This window comes from Salvelinus namaycush, chromosome 2 (assembly GCF_016432855.1).
Source record: "Salvelinus namaycush isolate Seneca chromosome 2, SaNama_1.0, whole genome shotgun sequence".
NCBI classification, from domain to species: domain Eukaryota; kingdom Metazoa; phylum Chordata; class Actinopteri; order Salmoniformes; family Salmonidae; genus Salvelinus; species Salvelinus namaycush.
The window spans coordinates 54,064,172-54,082,589 of record NC_052308.1 but is presented as its reverse complement, the minus strand read 5'-3'; the positions used below and the strand labels follow the sequence as shown (position 1 = coordinate 54,082,589).

The 18,418-nt window shown below is 41.0% G+C and overlaps 1 protein-coding gene across 3 annotated transcripts in view; it reads left to right on the top strand.

Annotated features, from left to right (window-relative positions):
* The window catches only part of mtss1 (MTSS I-BAR domain containing 1), a 131,779-nt gene that overhangs the window by 14,981 nt on the left and 98,380 nt on the right, over positions 1–18,418 (top strand). For all 3 annotated transcript variants that reach the window (XM_039015174.1, XM_039015167.1, XM_039015159.1), the window contains exons 2-3: positions 2,910–2,971; positions 9,506–9,579. In XM_039015174.1, the coding sequence (XP_038871102.1) occupies positions 2,910–2,971; positions 9,506–9,579 (136 nt within the window). The remainder of the gene's footprint in view (positions 1–2,909; positions 2,972–9,505; positions 9,580–18,418) is intronic.

Below are 18,418 nucleotides of genomic sequence, written 5' to 3'. Positions count from 1 at the left end.
TCACAGAACAGCGCAAACTGGAACTAACCAGAATAGAAAGGAGTGGGAGGCCCCGGTGCACAACTGAGCAAGAGGACAAGTACATTAGTGTCCCACCTCCCGGGTGGCGCAGTGGTCTAGGGCACTGCATCGCAGTGCTAGCTGCGCCACCAGAGTCTCTGGGTTCGCGCCCAGGCTGGGCTGGGTTCGCGCCCAGGCTCTGTCGCAGCCGGCCGCAACCGCGAGGTCCGTGGGGCGACGCACAATTGGCATAGCGTCGTCCGGGGTAGGGAGGGTTTGGCCGGTAGGGATATCCTTGTCTCAGTATGTAAAAATGTAATAAAATGTATGCACTCTACTGTAAGTCGCTCTGGATAAGAGCGTCTGCTAAATGACTAAAATGTAAATGTAAAATGTAGTTTGAGAAACAGATACCTCACAGGTCCTCAACTGGCAGCTTTATTAAATAGTACCTGCAAAACACCAGTCTCAATGTCAACAGTGAAGAGGCGACTCCGGGATGCTGGCCTTGTGGCAGAGTTCCTCTGTCCATTGTCTGTTTTTATTTGCCAGCTTGAGATATGGGTTTTTCTTTGCAACTCTGCCTAGAAGGCCAGCATCCCGGTGTCGCCTCTTCACTGTTGACGTTGAGACTGGTGTTTTTGCGGGTACGATAGTCATTTAAAGCATAAAAATGTCAACATTGTATTTCTGATATATTTTAAATAAACAAAAAAGTGCTTTTCTTTCAAAAACAAGGACATTTCTAAGTGACCCCAAACTTTTGAACGGTAGTGTATATTTTTTGGATTTTATTTTAAACTTTTATAAATTACAATGGCCAATTTGGGTACAATCAATTAGCTTAATTTCTCCAATTTATATTTCAACAAAATAATGTTGCAGGAATGACAATCTTATGTTTCTAACTACATAAATGATTTTATCTGAGATTTAGATTGTTGGTGTCATATCTTGCTGGAACGGCCCCAATAAAACATTGAGTATTTCCCAACCTTACCCAATTCTATGTAGCCTGAAAGGCAAACAAGGATTTCCTAGTATGTTTGTGCTGGGAAACCGGCTTAGAGTTATGTTATTTGTTTCCTCAGAAATCGCACCATAGTGATCACTATCAGTTTATTTTCTTCCTCTCTAGAATACATTACATTATCTCTGCGAAAAAGCACATCTCCTAAAACTGTAGCCCGTAACAGCTGTATTGCTCTGTTGCCAACAGGGGAAAAAAGCTTTTTTTTTCTCACTGGCCTTGGGGCAGCAATAGGCTCATTATCATGTGACTTATCACGTTTACTCACCGGGCCCTGTATGTGAACTTACATAAGGATTGGTTTGTTGAAGCAGGTCAACGGCAACGGAAAGCAAATGGCATGCAGTGAATGCATTTACTGTCACAATTCGAGGAGAAATTAAGTATTTCATTTGTACATGTCATTGCTTGTTCTGTAGGTAATGTCCTTGTTTCGTAGTGACTTCTTCCAGTAGCTTTCTGGATCAATTGCCCCCTCGGCCAAGGACAAAGGTTGATTTGATTTTTAATTGTTAGTGGATAGAGTCACACACCAATTAGCCCCTTTTGGAGACGGAAGGTACAAAACAACCACCGCCTGTTACATCCCTGTGTGCCTTGGTTCATGACCCAAGCGGCACGGTGGACTTCTACATCCAGAGCCAGGTTGCGTCAGTGACTGCCCACTATGCCTTCGCTGGCCCCTTTTCCAATGGTCACTCGAACAGTGCAGGATTAGGGTTGTCAGATTTGTAGGAATAGCAGGTGACTACAGTCATGGCGTTGTCTGAGCAACAAGAGTGTAGTCATTCTATTTTTAGCTTTTTTCCTATGGAGAAGTTGAGTTTAGTAATGGAAGCTCCATGTCCATATAAAGCAAGTTCTATGAAATGTAGTGGGGCTCCTGAGTGGCACAGCGGTCTAAGGCACTGCATCTGTCCTAGAGGTGTCACTACAGACCCTGGTTTGATTCCAGGCTGTATCACAACCGGCCATGATTGGGAGTCCCATAGGGCGGCACACAATTTGGCCGGGGTAGGCCGTCATTGTAAATAAGAATTTGCTCTTAACTGACTAGCCTAGTTAAATAAATGTAAGCAAATTTAGGTTCAAATGTGACAAAGGGAAAAGAAAGTGACTGACTGGCCTCAGTGGTGGTTCATCTCCCGTGGTCTAATATATTTAATTCAGCCGAGGTGCGTGCTTGCAGTGGGAGCGAACAGCTTGGCTTGGACGATAAGAGGCTAAACGTTTGAGACTTATTGTCTAAGCGGCATTATGCACCCAACATTTTATCAACAGCGGCTTGGGTCCGCCATTACCAGGTGACCAAGTTTTGGCTAGGCCTACCTCTGTTTCTATTTTTACATTGCATCATCTCTATAGAATTTGACTTATTTTTATTGTTGGCTCTGTGATGTTTAGGCTTTCATTTCTACTCATGTTCTGTAGCCAGTGCTATGTTTTTGCCTCACTGAAATATTTGGACTTGACAGACAGCCGCTGCCTAATATTTAATTTCACATACAGAAGAACCCCTTAGTAAACTAGCATTTTAACTGCACTATTAGAGCTCGGAACACAAGCAATTCACTACACGCGCAATAACTTCTGCTAAATGTGTGTGTGACCAATAAAATTGGATTTGAACTGCAACTGGTTCAATGCAGCAGCCCTATTGACTGTTCAAGCCTCCCTGACCCACTCCTTTTCCCAGTAACAGGCAATATTCTTCACATCCAATTAAAAATGACAGCAAATATGATTAAGTTAAATCATCTAAGCGATTGCAGTCTCATAGAATGTTTTAGTAGCCGCTGACATGAAATGTTTACGTCCTATAGATTTAATAATTTACTACTGTTTTTAACATCTAATCCCCGTGTTTTTTTCTTTACAGGCTAGTTATCCAGCCTGGGAGGACTTTGTAACCAAAGGAGTGAAGCTGCAATCCCAGCTAAGGTAAGAACTAACCCTTGCCTCTGCAACCCCTCTCAATCAATATCCATTCATTAGCAAAAAGGATCTGTGTTTGCATGTGCCAAAGATGAACAGTGAAGTAATGACTGAAAACCCATCCCCAATTTTAATTTGAACACTATTAACAAGTGTGTAAACACTAATGACATAACAAAATAACAGCCAGTTCCCTGCAGATTTCTTGGCCAGATACGACTCTGTATAGAGATCTCTTATGAAATGGAAGGTCATGTTTGCAGGGTCAGCATATATTCTGGCCACAGCACTGCCTCGCTGCCCTCAGGGAGAAAACTGAAAATTAGGATAATGACTCCCTGCGGTCCACTTGAGTCGATAATAACATCACTGTGTCCGCTTCACTCATGCCCAATTAGCACTGGCGCTAACCTAGCATACTGCCAGGGCAACTGGAGGGCAGGGCACTGCCTTGCTCAACCACCCTAGGAGTAAGCAGACTGACAAACCGTGCCTTCAGAAAGTATTCATACCCGTTGACTTTTTCCAAATTTTGTTACAGCTTGATTTCAAAATTGATTTAATATTTGTTTACCAATCTACACAACACTACATAAGGACATTGAAAACATGTTTTTATACATATTAGCAAATGTATTGAAAATGAAATACAGATATCTCATTTACAAAGAAATTCACACCCCAGAGTCAATACTTTGTAGAAGCACCTTTGGCAGGGATTTTACAGCTGTGAGTCTTTCTAGGTACGTCTCTAAGAGCTTTCCACACCTGGATTGTGCAACATTTGCGTATGTATTGTTTTCAAAGTTCTAAAAGCTCTGTCAAATCGGTTGTTGATCATTGCTGGACAACCATTTTCAGGTCTTGCAGTAGATTTTCAAGAAGATCTAAGTCAAAACTGTAACTCGGCCACTCAGGAACATTCACTATCTTCTTGGTAAGCAACTCCAGTGTAGATTTGGCCTTGTATTTTAGGTTATTGCCCTGCTGAAAGGTGAATTAATCTCAGTGTCTGGTGGAAAGCAGACTGAACCAGGTCTTCCTCTAGGATTTTTCCTGTGCTAAGCTCCATTCCGTTTTATTTTGTATCCTAAAAACCTCCCCAGTCCTTAAAGATTACAAGCATACCCATAACATGATGCAGCCACCACTGTGCTTGAAAATATGAAGAGTGCTACTCAGTAATTTGTTGTATTGGATTTGCCCCAAACATAACACGTCATATTTAGGACAAAAAGTGAATTGCTTTGCCACATTTTTTGCAGAATTACTTTAGTTCCTTGTTGACACAATGCCCGCTTAACCCAGAAGCCAGCCACACCAATGTGTCGGAGGAAACGTGTCAGCGTGCATGCGCAGACATGGTCGCCAGGTTGATTCCATATGTGTTATTTCATAGTTTTGATGTCTTCACTATTATTCTACAATGTAGGAAATAGTAAAAATAAAGAAAAAGCCTTGATCGAATAGGTGTGTCCAAACATTTGACTGGTACTGTATTTCACCATTTACAGTAGTGAGATACACGTTTCAATTCTATTTATCATAGTATATGTTTGTAAACTTACCATAAAGTACCATAATGAATTGTTCTCTGCTATTCCACCCGCTAAAAGGGCCTCCATTTTAAATGCAGGATGTAGCACAACAAAATGTGGAAAGAGTTGAAGGGTGTGAATACTTTCTGAAGCCACTGTCTCTCTTTGGTACTTTAGGCTAGTCACCCACTTTACTCCTGAATGTTAAAAAATACTCCTAGACCAGGACTCTCCAACCCTATTCCTGGAGAGCTACCCTCCTGTAGGTTTTCGCTACAACCCCAGTTGTAACTAAACTGATTCAGTTCATCAACCAGCTAATTATTAGAATCAAGGGGTGCTAGATTAGGGTTGGAGCGAAAATCTACTGGACGGTAGCTCTACAGAAACATGGTTGGAGAGCCCTGTCCTAGACCCAAAACAATTACTCCTGTATACCTAAGGAGGTTACTGATATAGGTTTTTAGCAATATGGAACTTGTTCCACATTGTCTTTCGATGAGCTTGGTTGAATTTTTCACCATATTGCTTGCTTACACCCCATATCTCTACAGTTCCATTTGCTTAGAGTAAGGAGTAAAGGTTTACTTGGGATTCAGCAGTCGTGTGTCTCTCTGTATTTATTTTGGGTCTGTCGTTTAATAGTGATTGAAGGAAGGAGCTTCACAAGGAACAGTGTTGCCATGCTCTGCCTATTGTCGCCCTGTAACAATGGCATCTCTCTGTTCGTCCCGTCAAACAGTTTCCATTGGCCAAGCTTGCTGACGATTGTCAAGTTGTAGTATTTCCACCCACCTATCTTGGGGTTACGAGTGAGAGCCTCTTTCCCCCAGTACCTCTGATGGTCATTCACAGCCGTAACACCTGATACCCTGGTCCTCATCGGTAATACCACCCAGCACTCACAGTACATTACAGGGCCTCCACAATACAGCCATTGCTGCTCTATGTCTGAGCTACTGTGTCCTCCATAACTCCATACGCTGTCTGGAGCAGGTCTGCCTATGCCTTAAAACCTTTTAGTTCTGAAGGATTCGTTGCCATAGAAATGTACCAGGCTGTGAGCCACTTTCGTATGACCGTTTATCCAGAATTTACCAAAGTTACCTCGCTAACTCTTAAAACCTGCTTCATAGGATACCCCTCAGGCCAGTACAAGAGTGCTGTTTGGGAAAAGTCTAGTCCAGACACGAGTGAGTGAAGCTGTGTCACCTCTGTTTGGAAATGCACAATACTCTACCTGACCTAAACTCACTATGGTGAAAATATTGAAAACCAATTGATTCCCACTTTGGAACATTTACAAAATAATCCATACAAATGACAGATTAGCCTATATTTTTAACAGATCAGTAAACAATCCAATATATAAAGCAATGGCATACTCACTAGGGGAACAATGTCTACATTTAATAATGATTTAAAATCCCAGAAACTGCCATCTAAAGGGCAATAAGAAAATAGGTCTAGGACGTGGTTATGTAGGGGTTTTCCTAACCGTGATTTAGGACTGACATTCCTGTGATCAAGAAATCTGGCTTGCCTAATACTTATTTAAACGGCATACTGTGTACTAATCGTACTACATACTATTTAGCACGTACTGCTTAGTAAAAAAACTATGCAGTATGCCACGCCCTAACGTATTACTCTTGGTGCGTTCAAGACAACTGTGAACTCAAACAAAACAAGCTCAGACTGAAAAATGTCTGGTTGGAGCTCTAGGATGTTGCCTCAGTTTCTGACTTGTAATTCTGAGTTGGATGACCGTTATTTTTTTAAATTTTATTTATCACCACGTTGTGAAACGGCATTCAGCCTGAATGGAATGGTAAAAATGTAACAACACTTACTAAATTACTGTAGGAAGGTTGGCTACCTACAGGCAACGGTACTGGGCTAGCTAACAAATATCCAGCAAGTTTGCTAAGTTGGCAAGGGATACTCGCGCTGTCCCTTTTACTGTGATGTTAGGCACATGAGAACAAGAGTTGGATACAGTACATACTATGGTCAAACTTGGCTGCAGTGCATGGACCACAGACTGGGGTGAAGGTTCACCTTCCAACAGGACAACGACCCTAAGCACACAGTCAAGACAATGCAGGAGTGGCGCCGAACAGGTATAGATAGACCTTACCGTGAAATTCATATTTACAAGCCCTTAACCAACAATGCAGTTCAAGAAATAGTTTAAAGTATTTACTAAATAAACTAAAGTAAAAAAGAGAGAAAATAATCTAAGTAACACAATAAATTACATAACGAGGGTCTTCCAGTACCGAGTCAAAGTGCAGGGGGTACAGGTTAGTCGGTAATTTGTAAAGTGACTACGCATAAATAATAAACAAAGGGGGGGTGTCAATGTAAATAGTCCGGGTGGCCATTTGATTAATTGTTCAGCAGTCTTATGGCTTGGGGGTAGAAGCTGTTAAGGAGCCTTTTGGTACTCTGGTACTGCTTGCTATAGAGAACCTTCTATGACTTGGGTGACTGGAGTCTTTGACAATTTTTTGGGCCTTCCTCTGACACTGCCTAGTATGCAGGTCCTGGATGTCAGGATGCTTGGCACGAGTGATTTACTGGGCCATACGCACTACCCTCTGTAGCGCCTTACGGTCAGATGCTGAGCAGTTGCCATTCCAGGTGGTGATGCAAACGGTCAGGATGCTCTCGATGGCGCAGCTGTATAACTTTTTGAGGATCAGGGGACCCATGCAAAATGTTTTCAGTCTCCTGAGGGAGAATAGGTTTTGTCGTGCCCTCTTCACGACTGTCTTGATGTGTTTGGGCCATGATAGTTTGTTGGTGATGTGGACACCAAGGAACTTGAAGCTCTCCACCTGCTCCACTACAGCCCCGTTGATGTTAATGGGGGTGTGCTCTGCCCTCCTTTTCCTGTAGTCCATTATCAGCTCCTTTGTCTTGCTCACATTGAGGGAAAGGTTGTCCTGGCACCACACTGCCAGGTCTCTGACCTCCCTATAAGCTGTCCCATCGTTGCCTGTGATCAGGCCTACCACTGTTGTCATCAGCAAACTTAATGATGTTTTTGGAGTCGTGCTTGCCCATGCAGTCATGGGTGAACTGGGTGTACATGAGGGGACTAAGCACGCACCCCTGAGGGGCCCCATTTCAGAGGTTTAAAAAGGAACGATATAAACGGGTACTTTTTGGGGGATTCAACTGGTGCCAAACTTTATTTTGAACTTTAACAGCAAAGCTTTGTCTCTGAGGCTGCCACATTGGCCACGCTCCCCCCACCCCCTAGGGGAAACTGCGGTCTATAGTATGACAGCATCAGCAGTTGGCTACCAACAAGTAGCAGACATGTTTACATTTGGTTCGTTTTATCAGTGTTATTTAGATGGATCACGTGAGCTAAATGCACTATAACTAGTTAACGTTGAGGTTCAAGCTCTATGTTTACGCCCATAGTAATATAATGCTCGGTCTCTGCTGCTGGCTGTTTTGAGATGCTTTAGAAGCCACATTGATGGTAGGGACAGCATCCACTTTGAGAAGCAACTTCTTGCTAAAGCCCTCCTTCCAGTGTTGATAGCCGTGGAAGTTGTCATGGATAAAATATGCCCCACAGATTGACGAGTAGACTCCCAATTCGCCCGCCACATTCAGTGTTTTTTGTTGATTGTGTGAAGCTGTTATGGGATTGTTTCTGAAGTTAGAGCTGATTTGGAGAACCTCAAACCCAACTTTTAGAACAGCATAATATTATAATAAGTGATTTAAGAGTTTATTTAGATATATTTTCTTGGGGTACTGTAATTTACTTTTATATGTGTTTTTGGCATTGAGAAATAGGGGTTACACTTTTAAGTACCTTACTGTGATTTAAATTAAAATGGTCAAAAATAAACATATGGCTTCTTAGCAAAGAGACATTTCTCATGCATGAATTTTGATAGGACTGTCAGTGGTCTGAGTGGGGAGGGAAAAACAAGCTGTTTTTGGTTATTAGGAGGCTATTAGTCTAACACATTTTAACATTTTTTACCTGAAATTTACACTAAGGGCATTTTCAAAATTTCACCATATTATTCCAACCTCACTAGTGTGTAATTATGTACACCACTCAGTTAACGAAAATGGTTTGCTCCTACAGACAGTGAGTCATGTGGCGATCGCTTGCTTTATAAAGCAGGCAGACGGGCATCAAGGCATTCAGTGTTCGATTTTAATGTTAGTATAGGCAAAATGAGTGGCCTTAGCCACTTTGAGCGTGGTATGATCGTCGGGGCCAGGCATGCCGGTTTCAGTATCTCGGAAACGTCTGGCCTCCTGGGCTTTTCACGCTCTAGTGTCTAGGGTTTACCAAGAACTGTGTGACAAACAAAAAAACATCCAGTCTGCTGCATCTCGTTGATGAGTATTCAAAGAAGAGTGGTAAGAATCGTGCAAGCTAACAGGTGGGCCGCAAATAACGGCGCAGTACAACAGTTGTGTGCAGAACTGCTTCTCCGGACACACAACTTGTCGGTTCTTGTAATGGATGGGCTATTGCAGTAGACGAGAAACACCGGGTTCCACTCCTATCAGCTAAAAACAAGAAGGAAGTGGCTCAAGTGGGCACGCGATCACCGACACTGGACAATTGAGTGGAAAAACATCTCTTGGTCCGTCGAAACCCCGTTTCTGTTGTATCATGTTGATGTTGGTCAGGATTTGGCGAATGCTGCATTAGTCCATGGCCCCATCCAGCCAGGTCTCAACGGTACAGGCTGGTGGTGTAATGTTGTGGGAATGTTTACCTGGCACACATTAGGTCCCTTGATACCAATTGGGATATGTTTCCATGCCCCAAAGAATTCAGGCTGTTCTGGAAGCAAAGGCCGGTCCGACCCGGTACTAGATGGATGTACCTAATAAACTGACCGCTGAGTGTATTTAAAACACAGGAAAATCAAATGTTTCACTGCAATATGCCTTTTTTTAAAGTGGTTTAATTGTAATGTTTATCATTGTATTTGTTTTTATTTTTTAGGACAACTATCGTCGTCACAGGCTCTTTCCTGGATGCCTTTCAGAAGGTGGCAGATATGGCGACTGGAACAAGAGGTAAAGCCAAAGATATGCATCCGTCTCCATCCCTTATTGATGCCACAATAGATAACGTAGACAATTGTAGTTTGTTGAATGGAAGTCAACTGTGCTGGCTGCATGTGTCCTGAATTGCACTTACACTTTGCAAATATGGTGCATGTAGGTCAGTCTATGATTTTGACTTTTTGCTGTGGTGCTTAATTTTTTAAAATATATATATATATTTCACCTTTATTTAACCAGGTAGGCTAGTTGAGAACAAGTTCTCATTTGCAACTGCGACCTGGCCAAGATAAAGCAAAGCAGTTTGACACATACAACAACAGAGTTGCACATGGAATAAACAAACATACAGTCAATAATACAGTAGAAAAAGTCTAATTTACAGTATGTGCAAATGAGGTAGGATAAGGGGGGTAAGGCAATAAATAGGCCATGGTGGCAAAGTAATTAAAATATAGCAATTAAACACTGGAATGGTAGATGTGCAGAAGATGAACGTGCAAGTAGAGATACCGGGGTGCAAAGGAGCAAGATAAATAAATACAGTATGGGGATGAGGTAGTTGGATGGGCTGTTTACAGATGGGCTATGGGCAGTGATCTGTGAGCTGCTCTGACAGCTGGTGCTTAAAGCTAGTGAGGGAGATATGAGTCTCCAGCTTCAGTGATTTTTGCAGTTCGTTCCAGTCATTGGCAGCAGAGAACTGGAAGGCAGCCAAAGGAAGAATTCGCTTTCTGGGTGACCCGTGAGATATACCCGCTGGAGCGCGTGCTACGGGTGGGTGCTGCTATGGTGACCAGTGAGCTGAGATAAGGCAGGGCTTTACCTAGCAGAGACTTGTAGATGACCTGGAACCAGTGGGTTTGGCGACGAGTATGAAGCAAGGGCCAGCCAACGAGAGCGTACAGATCGCAGTGGTGGGTTGTATATGGGGCTTTGATTACAAAACTGATGACACTGTGATAGACTGCATCCAATTTGTTGAGTAGAGTGTTGGAGGCTATTTTGTAAATTACATCGCCGAGGATCGGTAGGATGGTCAGTTTTACGAGGGTATGTTTGGCAGCATGAGTGAAAGATGCTTTGTTGTGAAATAGGAAGCCGATTCAATTTTGGATTGGAGATGCTTAATGTGAGTCTGGAAGGAGAGTTTACAGTCTAGCCAGACACCTAGGTATTTGTAGTTGTCCACTCCACATATTGTAAGTAAGAACCGTCCAGAGTAGTGATGCTGGACGGGCGGGCAGGTGCGGGCAGCGATCGGTTGACGAGCATGCATTTAGGTTTACTTGCATTTAAGAGCAGTTGGAGGCCACGGAAGGAGGCCACCAACTGACCCCATTTCAGTTGACCCCATTTCCACTGTATCTTGGATAAGCAAAGATTTGAAAAACTACAAACCTCAGATTTCCCACTTCCTGGTTGGATTTTCTCAGGTTTTTGCCTGCCATATGAGTTATGTTATACTCACAGACATCATTCAAACAGTTTTAGAAACTTCAGAGTGTTTTCTATCCAAATATACTACTACTATGCATATCCTATCATCTGGGCCTGAGTAGCAGGCAGTTTACTCTGGGCATGCTTTTCATCCGGACGTGAAAATACTGCCCCCTACACCAAGAAGTTAACACCTTTTTGATTACTACATGATTCCATGTGTTATTTCGTAGTTTTGATGTCTTCACTATTATACAATGTAGAAAATAGTAAAAAATTAAGTAAAACCCTTGAATGAGTAGGTGTGTCCAAACTTGACTGGTACACTACATCAAACATAGTGATCATAAATGTTGACAATGTAAATGTGAAGTGCACGTTTGGACTCACGGGTGTTTGGCTTACTTGTATGACATCAGTGTTATTATCCTCCACGTCTAATCTTTCAAAAAACAAAGTCATCTTAATTTACAGTATTTGCCTCAGACTATTAAAAATGTGCATATGTCGCCCAATTACCAGAAGGGATGGGGGAACTTCTTGTCACGCAACTTATGTTAGTCTAAACCTATTCAGAGCTGGGAAAGGCAAAGCCAGAGCTATGATGTCATGTATAATATGTTAATGTACAGCCACTACGTTCCAATTTAGGTACTTATTAGTGCCCAAATCTGCCATTTTCAACCCTTTATAAGGGTACAAGTGTAACTGGTTATTAATAAGCTTCTACTGAAACGGAGTATTTCCATCTGAGGTTCTGTGTATTTCTAAGAAGCAGCAGATAGGGTGAGGGTCTCACAAATACATTTAAAAACAGAACTCCCAAAGGGCAGAAGATCTGAGAATTCGCAGGACAGTTCTTCCGTGTGCGTGCGCACAGGCGCATGTTTTCAGCTCATGTGCTTTCAGTTAACATGGCACTGAAGTACAGTACAAAGTGTCAGTTTCCTCTGTGGTGATACTGTTACTAAACTTCCCCCCCCCCCCCTATCCCTAGAGATCAAGTGACACAATCCAGTATTGGAATTATCACACTGAACCATTTACATTGCTGTTATACAACAGTATCGTGGCCTTTGAATCTTTTAATTGTTTTGAAATATTCATATTTTGTAACAGATTGAAATGTTAAACTGCCAGTTTCTTTCATGCTTGTTTTCTGCTAAGGATTACAGTTGAATCTTACCCATGAAAATCAGCATCATTTTTTAAAAGTGTGCCAGTCTTTATCATTCCATCAGTTGTTTGTGTACTGGGTCAGTGTATTGTCAGATTATCAGCCTAAAACCTGCGACCAACAATTTACGACCTGCTCTTTGCACTCAAGTGGAAAAACTGCAGTAAGAACAGTGGGCGTGCCCTCAGCCAGGCCTCTCATTATCCACCACTTGAACAATGTGAGCTGGTAATGCTAGATCATTATACCTGAGATAGTGTTAGACCCCCCCCCCCCCTGCATCCAGTTTGATGTGACATGAATACAAGACTATCAGTTTTCCCATTGCTCTCTGTAACCAGACCTTCAGCTACTATCGGTGTCACTAGCCCTGACTTGGATGGAGCTGCTGTTTCCCCCCCCCCCCCCCCCCAGAGTGGAAGTACTTGGCACTTTCCCTTGTATTTGGTTCTTTTGTTATAGCACCTCTTAAAAAAGAAAAAAGTTTACTACATGATCTGCTTATGTTCCTGGCCAATATGTTGAAGTTAGACTTTACACAGTAAGGCAGACCCTGCACGTGCATTTCTTGCTGTAATAACACAAAGTATAAAGGTGCTTTGTCAAGCCTTGCGTGCAGCCATGCATACACAGCCCTATCACCGTTTAGAGAAGCTAATGCTTCTGTCACGTGTCCATAAGTTCCCATGGGGAAATGTTTAAGCAATGTCTACGTACTCTGCAAAGCAACTCAGTGGTTGTGTAGGTTTTGTTGAGTGATGCCCTGTTTACATCGTGATGTATTTCATTACGCCGTACATAATATTTTTTTTTACACAAGTGTATTTCTCAATAACTTTTTTATTTTTAATTATTATTTTTTGGCACATTTTTTACATCCATGTTAGTGAGCATTTCTCTTTTGCCAAGATAAGCAATCTACCTGACAGGTGTGGCATATCAAAAAGTTGATTAAACAGCATGATCATTACAGAGGTGCACATTGTGCTGGGGACAATAGAAGGCCACTTTAAAATGTGCAGTTTTGTCACAACACAATGCCGCAAGTTTTGAGGGAGCGTGCAATTGGCATTTCTCTACCATAAGCTGCCTCCAATGTTTTTTTCCGAGAATTTGTCAGTACATCCAACCGGCCTCACAACCAAAAACCACGTGTAACCACTCCAGCTCAGGACCTCCACACCCACCATCTTCACCTGTGGGATTGTCTGAGTGGGGGTGGGGTGCTGAGGTATTTCTGTCTGTATTAAAGCCCTTTTTGTAAGGAAAACTAATTCTGATTGGCTGGGCCTGGCTCCCCCAGTGGATTAAAAAAAAAAAAAAAAAAAAGTAAAATGGCTGCACCCCTGCCCAGTCATGTGAAATCCATAGATTAGGCCCTAATGAATTTATTTAAATTGACTGTTTTCCTTATATGAACTGTGACTCGGTAAAATCTGACATTTTTGCGTTTTAATTTTTATTCAGTATAATTGGCATGACAGCCAATATGTATTATTTAACATTACTATTAAAATAGTACTTGTAGGAATGGGATAATTGTTTACAAGTTGGTAGCAATCCCATAAAGCCATCACGGAAACCATATATTTTCATGTTCTTCTGTGTTTTGATAACTTCCTTTTCTTCCACGGACTATGGCTGAAGAGGACGCAAAGTTTGAATGTTCGTCAGCAGCGGTCGTCTCACAACTGAGAGGGGTTGGGTTAACTTCTCTAGGGTAGGGGGCAGCATTTGGAATTTTGGATGAAAAGCATGCCCAAATTAAACTGCCTGCTTCTCGGGCCCAGAAGATATGATATGCATATAACTGGTAGATTTGGATAGACAACACTCTAAAGTTTCCAAAACTGTTAAAATGGTGTCTGTGAGTATAACAGAACTGATTTGGCAGGTGTAAACCTGAGAAATCCATTAAGGAAGTAGTTTTTTTGTTTTTTTTTGGTAGTTTTCTATTCAATGCCATTACAGTATCCATTGACTTAGGACTCAAATTGCAGTTCCTATGCCTTCCACTAGATGTCAACAGTCTTTAGAAATTGTTTCAGGCTTGTATTCTGAAAAATGAGGAAGTAAGGGCAGTCTGAATGAATGGACCCTAAAGTGTCACAGAGCTTTTTCATGCGCACGACCGAGAGAGTGCCTTTCTTGTTTACCTTTTATATTGACGACGTTATTGTCCGGTTGAAATATTATCGATTATTTAGGCTAAAAACAACCTGAGGATTGAATATAAACATCGTTTGACATGTTTCTATGAACTTTACGGATATGGCATTTAAAAAGGTGTGGCTAGCTACCATTTAACTTTGTTCTTCTAAAGTCACCTTTGTTTGGATATTTATATCCTGCCTGGTCTGTTGTTTTTGGTGCGCAGTGGCACTGGCCATGTTCATATCTTCAGTTAGGCCTAATAGTATCTTGCCATAAACGGGATGTCAATGCAATGGCTGTGATAATATTACTCTTTGCTGACTGACCCTGGACAATTTACTGACACTCACGGGGAACTGAAAGGAGTGATGGAATAAGTATAAATATTAGGGCTGGGAATTGTCAAGGACCTCGCAATATATCACGATACTTGGGTGCCGATATATGTATTGCGATTATCGCGTTTCTCTATGTATTGGGATTTGATACTGTGATTTTATTGCAATACAATATTCCAAACATATTGCTCACCATATGTCTGCTGCAGAGGGATAAGAGAGCCATGAGAAAACAAGTTTTGATCAATCATGGAAATAAGTGCTGAAAAAAGATTGGCTCCCTGTTTCTTATTAAAAGAACATTGAGAGCAAGCTATGAAGGAAAAATACTGAGTTTTTGTGCAGGTACAGCCAACTAGCGCAAAAATAATATTGTGAAATTGTCAAAACGATACGATATCGTCTCAAATAATATCCCGATATGTAACTATGAATCCCCCCCCCCCCCATCACTAATAGATATCAGTCCTTCCAGGATTTCGTAAATTTTTGGTTCGATCTCTGTGGCCAAAAATGCTTGATTTTTGCATCAGTTTTTCTGAAATTCTGCGATTTTTATATTTTGATTTGTTTTTTCCCCACGTTAATTTCATATAAAGCAATTAAAGTCATGTGCTCAGTTTTTGGATGATTTTAAGCAGAATATATATATAATATAAAAACAATTAAACATCTAAAGTGCTCAATTCTGTTTTTATTTTCCTGCACAAACAGCTCTGTCATAATCCACACACACATTCTCACACACACACACACACACACACACACACACACACACCTCTCCAGATGCACCTCCCATTCTCGCTCTCTCACTCTCTCAAAAACATTGATCGGCTTTGAATCTATCGCTTTCAATTTGAGGTTCGATATTTCTAGATTTTTTTTTTTCTTCTGAAAGGGTCGTGTGATGCCTTTTATGGGCTTATTTTGGATTTAAGCTTATCGTATGCCTTCTCGCCTTTGGGACAAAGTCTCCAATTGTTAGGGCGGAGACATGAGCATCTCGTCATTATATACAGACCTCTGGTTGCAGTCAAATTTCTTTACATGGAGGAGGGAGAGCGAGCTTGATGGTCGTCAATTTGAACGTCCCATGTAATGTAAGTGGTAACGATGAGTTGAAATCCACGACTTAGCCTAATTATTACTATCTGACACCAATTATTTTCTTTCGCGTGTTTCACATAGCTTGCCACATCGTGGCTCATAGTAGGGCCTGTGCGTTGATTTGACAACTGAACAGCAAGCATTGACTAGTTTATAAAATGTGTCGAACTGATTGAATAAAGTCAATCTCCTATATCCCTTTGCCGTAAATATATCATGCAGCGGTTATGTTCATGGTATCGCATCGGGAAAAGTAAATCAAAGGATTTCCTAGGTTTCCTTTCCATGGATGCATAGGCTACTGTTAGGTCTATGCTTTCTGGAGATTATCTGCAGATAAATTATGAAAACAATTGGTAGTGGAGAACCTCATTCTGGTGCAAATATGATGATACGGTCCCTCATGGAATCCAGGCATTAACTTAATTCAACAATATTCTAAAATGTATTGACCTTAGTAGAAAATCAACTAAATATTCAATTAATTTGCCCAAGTTTATCATAAGACATGAACAGAATGCATCAGTGATTCGTATTTCCTGCAACTTTCTGAAAAGGCAACGAGAATGCCCCTTTCTGTGGGGGGGGTGTGGTGCACGAGTCTACACTGTCTAGCCATTAGCGATAATGCTAATGAAAACAGTCTTCTGGTAGATGGAAAGGCTTTCCCAAATACCCTTTTTTATGTTAAATGTTAACTACAAAGTAGCAGAATGATATCATGATTATTTTCCTACATCCAGTGGGTATTTGTTTTACAAACTACAAAAACACTGCTAAACAGCCTCTTGCTAGGTGCACACTTTAAATAATAAATAATTACACCCATAAATAAATAAGATTTTTCCCAGACCTCAAAATTGGTCTCCTGGTGTTTAATTATTGTTGTGGACTTAGAATATTCCAACTTTGTTTTTCTATAAAATATATATATATATTTTGAGAGCAAAAACCTGAGAAACTAAACCTTTACATTTATTTAAGATTATGTGGATTATTAATTTTATTTTCTTGCAGAGTGCTTGGACTGTTATATTTTAAATGTCTAAACTGTACTTTCTGGCTGTCTAGGTGCATGACACTAGCCCAGATCTTCTGGGTATCTCAAGAGACGTGTCTGAATAATTCAATTATGTGCACACATTTGTTTACATCCCTGTTAGTGAAAATTTGTCCTTGGCCAATAAAATGCATAAGTTGAAGTACAAGCATCATTGTGGCAATTCATGTCTTGCAGTAAAACTGTAAATAATACTTCAGTCTCGAAGACAGGTTAAAGATTTAATGTTCTCTTACTTAGAAAATAGTCCTGATCATATGGCCCTAGACATAGAGAATATCCAAAACAACTAACAATACACTGAATTCATACATTTTCAGTAATTAAAAAAATTGTAAAGTCATGTCTTCTACACAATACCACAGCAAATGTTTCCAATCTAGGTAGGTAAATGCGATTAAAGTATTCAATAATTTTGCTATCTATTTCAGATGGAATCAAGGTACTAGAATGCAGCAGAGGCCACCAAAATAGAGCTCCTTTGGCAAAACATTTCAAACCCAGCGCCGGGGACGCCTGGCTGGCTACTGTTTCTATTTGGCTGGCTACTGTTTCTATTTGGCTGGCTACTGTTTCTATTTGGCTGGCTACTGTTTCTATTTGGCTGGCTACTGTTTCTATTTGGCTGGCTACTGTTTCTATTTGGCTGGCTACTGTTTCTATTTGGCTGGCTACTCTATGTACTTGTGGAAAACACTGCATTGACCAGTCATCATTATCTCTCCACTTAGAGTGCCCCGCAGGTGTCCTCCTAGGCTCCTTTCCTTTCCAGAACGTCGTAAAGGTGCAATCTGGAATTGCTCCATTTTTGGGGTGTTAAATTAATGATATATATCCATTGATACTTGAAGGTTAGTTCAACTGTTGTACACCATCAGAACCCAAAATATAAGCTTGTTCTACTTCAATGTTTGTAAACAAAGTCAATGTACACTGTCTGTATAGCTTCAAAACAGTGTTAAAACCAGAGTCATATACACTGTGTACAAAACATTAGGAACACCTTTCTAATGTTGAGTTAGCAACTTCTTTAAAACGGCATGCGGAGACATTTAAAAATGGTATCCACGAGTTCATCTGACTCTGCGGATGTAGATAAAGGGCCTATTGCCAAAATCCTGAAGTATCCCTTTAAATTCCCTGCTCTGTTTTGCTTGTTTACCGAGGGTCATTTCATAGGGAATTGTCGGAGGCGCTTTCGTATTGTTACATTGCCTTTATTCGAGAATGAAAGCGCTAACATGGTAGCCATTCTAAAACCTGGCTGGACTTGATATACAATGCCTTCAGAATGTGTTAATTCCCATTGGATAATTTTTTTCTCACCCGTCTACGCACAATACCCCATGATAAAGTGAAAACATGTTTTTATACATTTTAGCAAATGTATTGAAAAATGAAATATCTAATTGTCTTAACTTTTCACACCTCCGAGTCAATACATGTTAGAATCACCTTTGGCTGCGATTTACAGCTGAGTCTTTCTGGGTAAGCGCTTTGCACATTTGGGTTGTACAATATTTGCCCATAGAATTTCAAGCAGATTTAAGTAAAAATTGTAACTCTACCACTCAG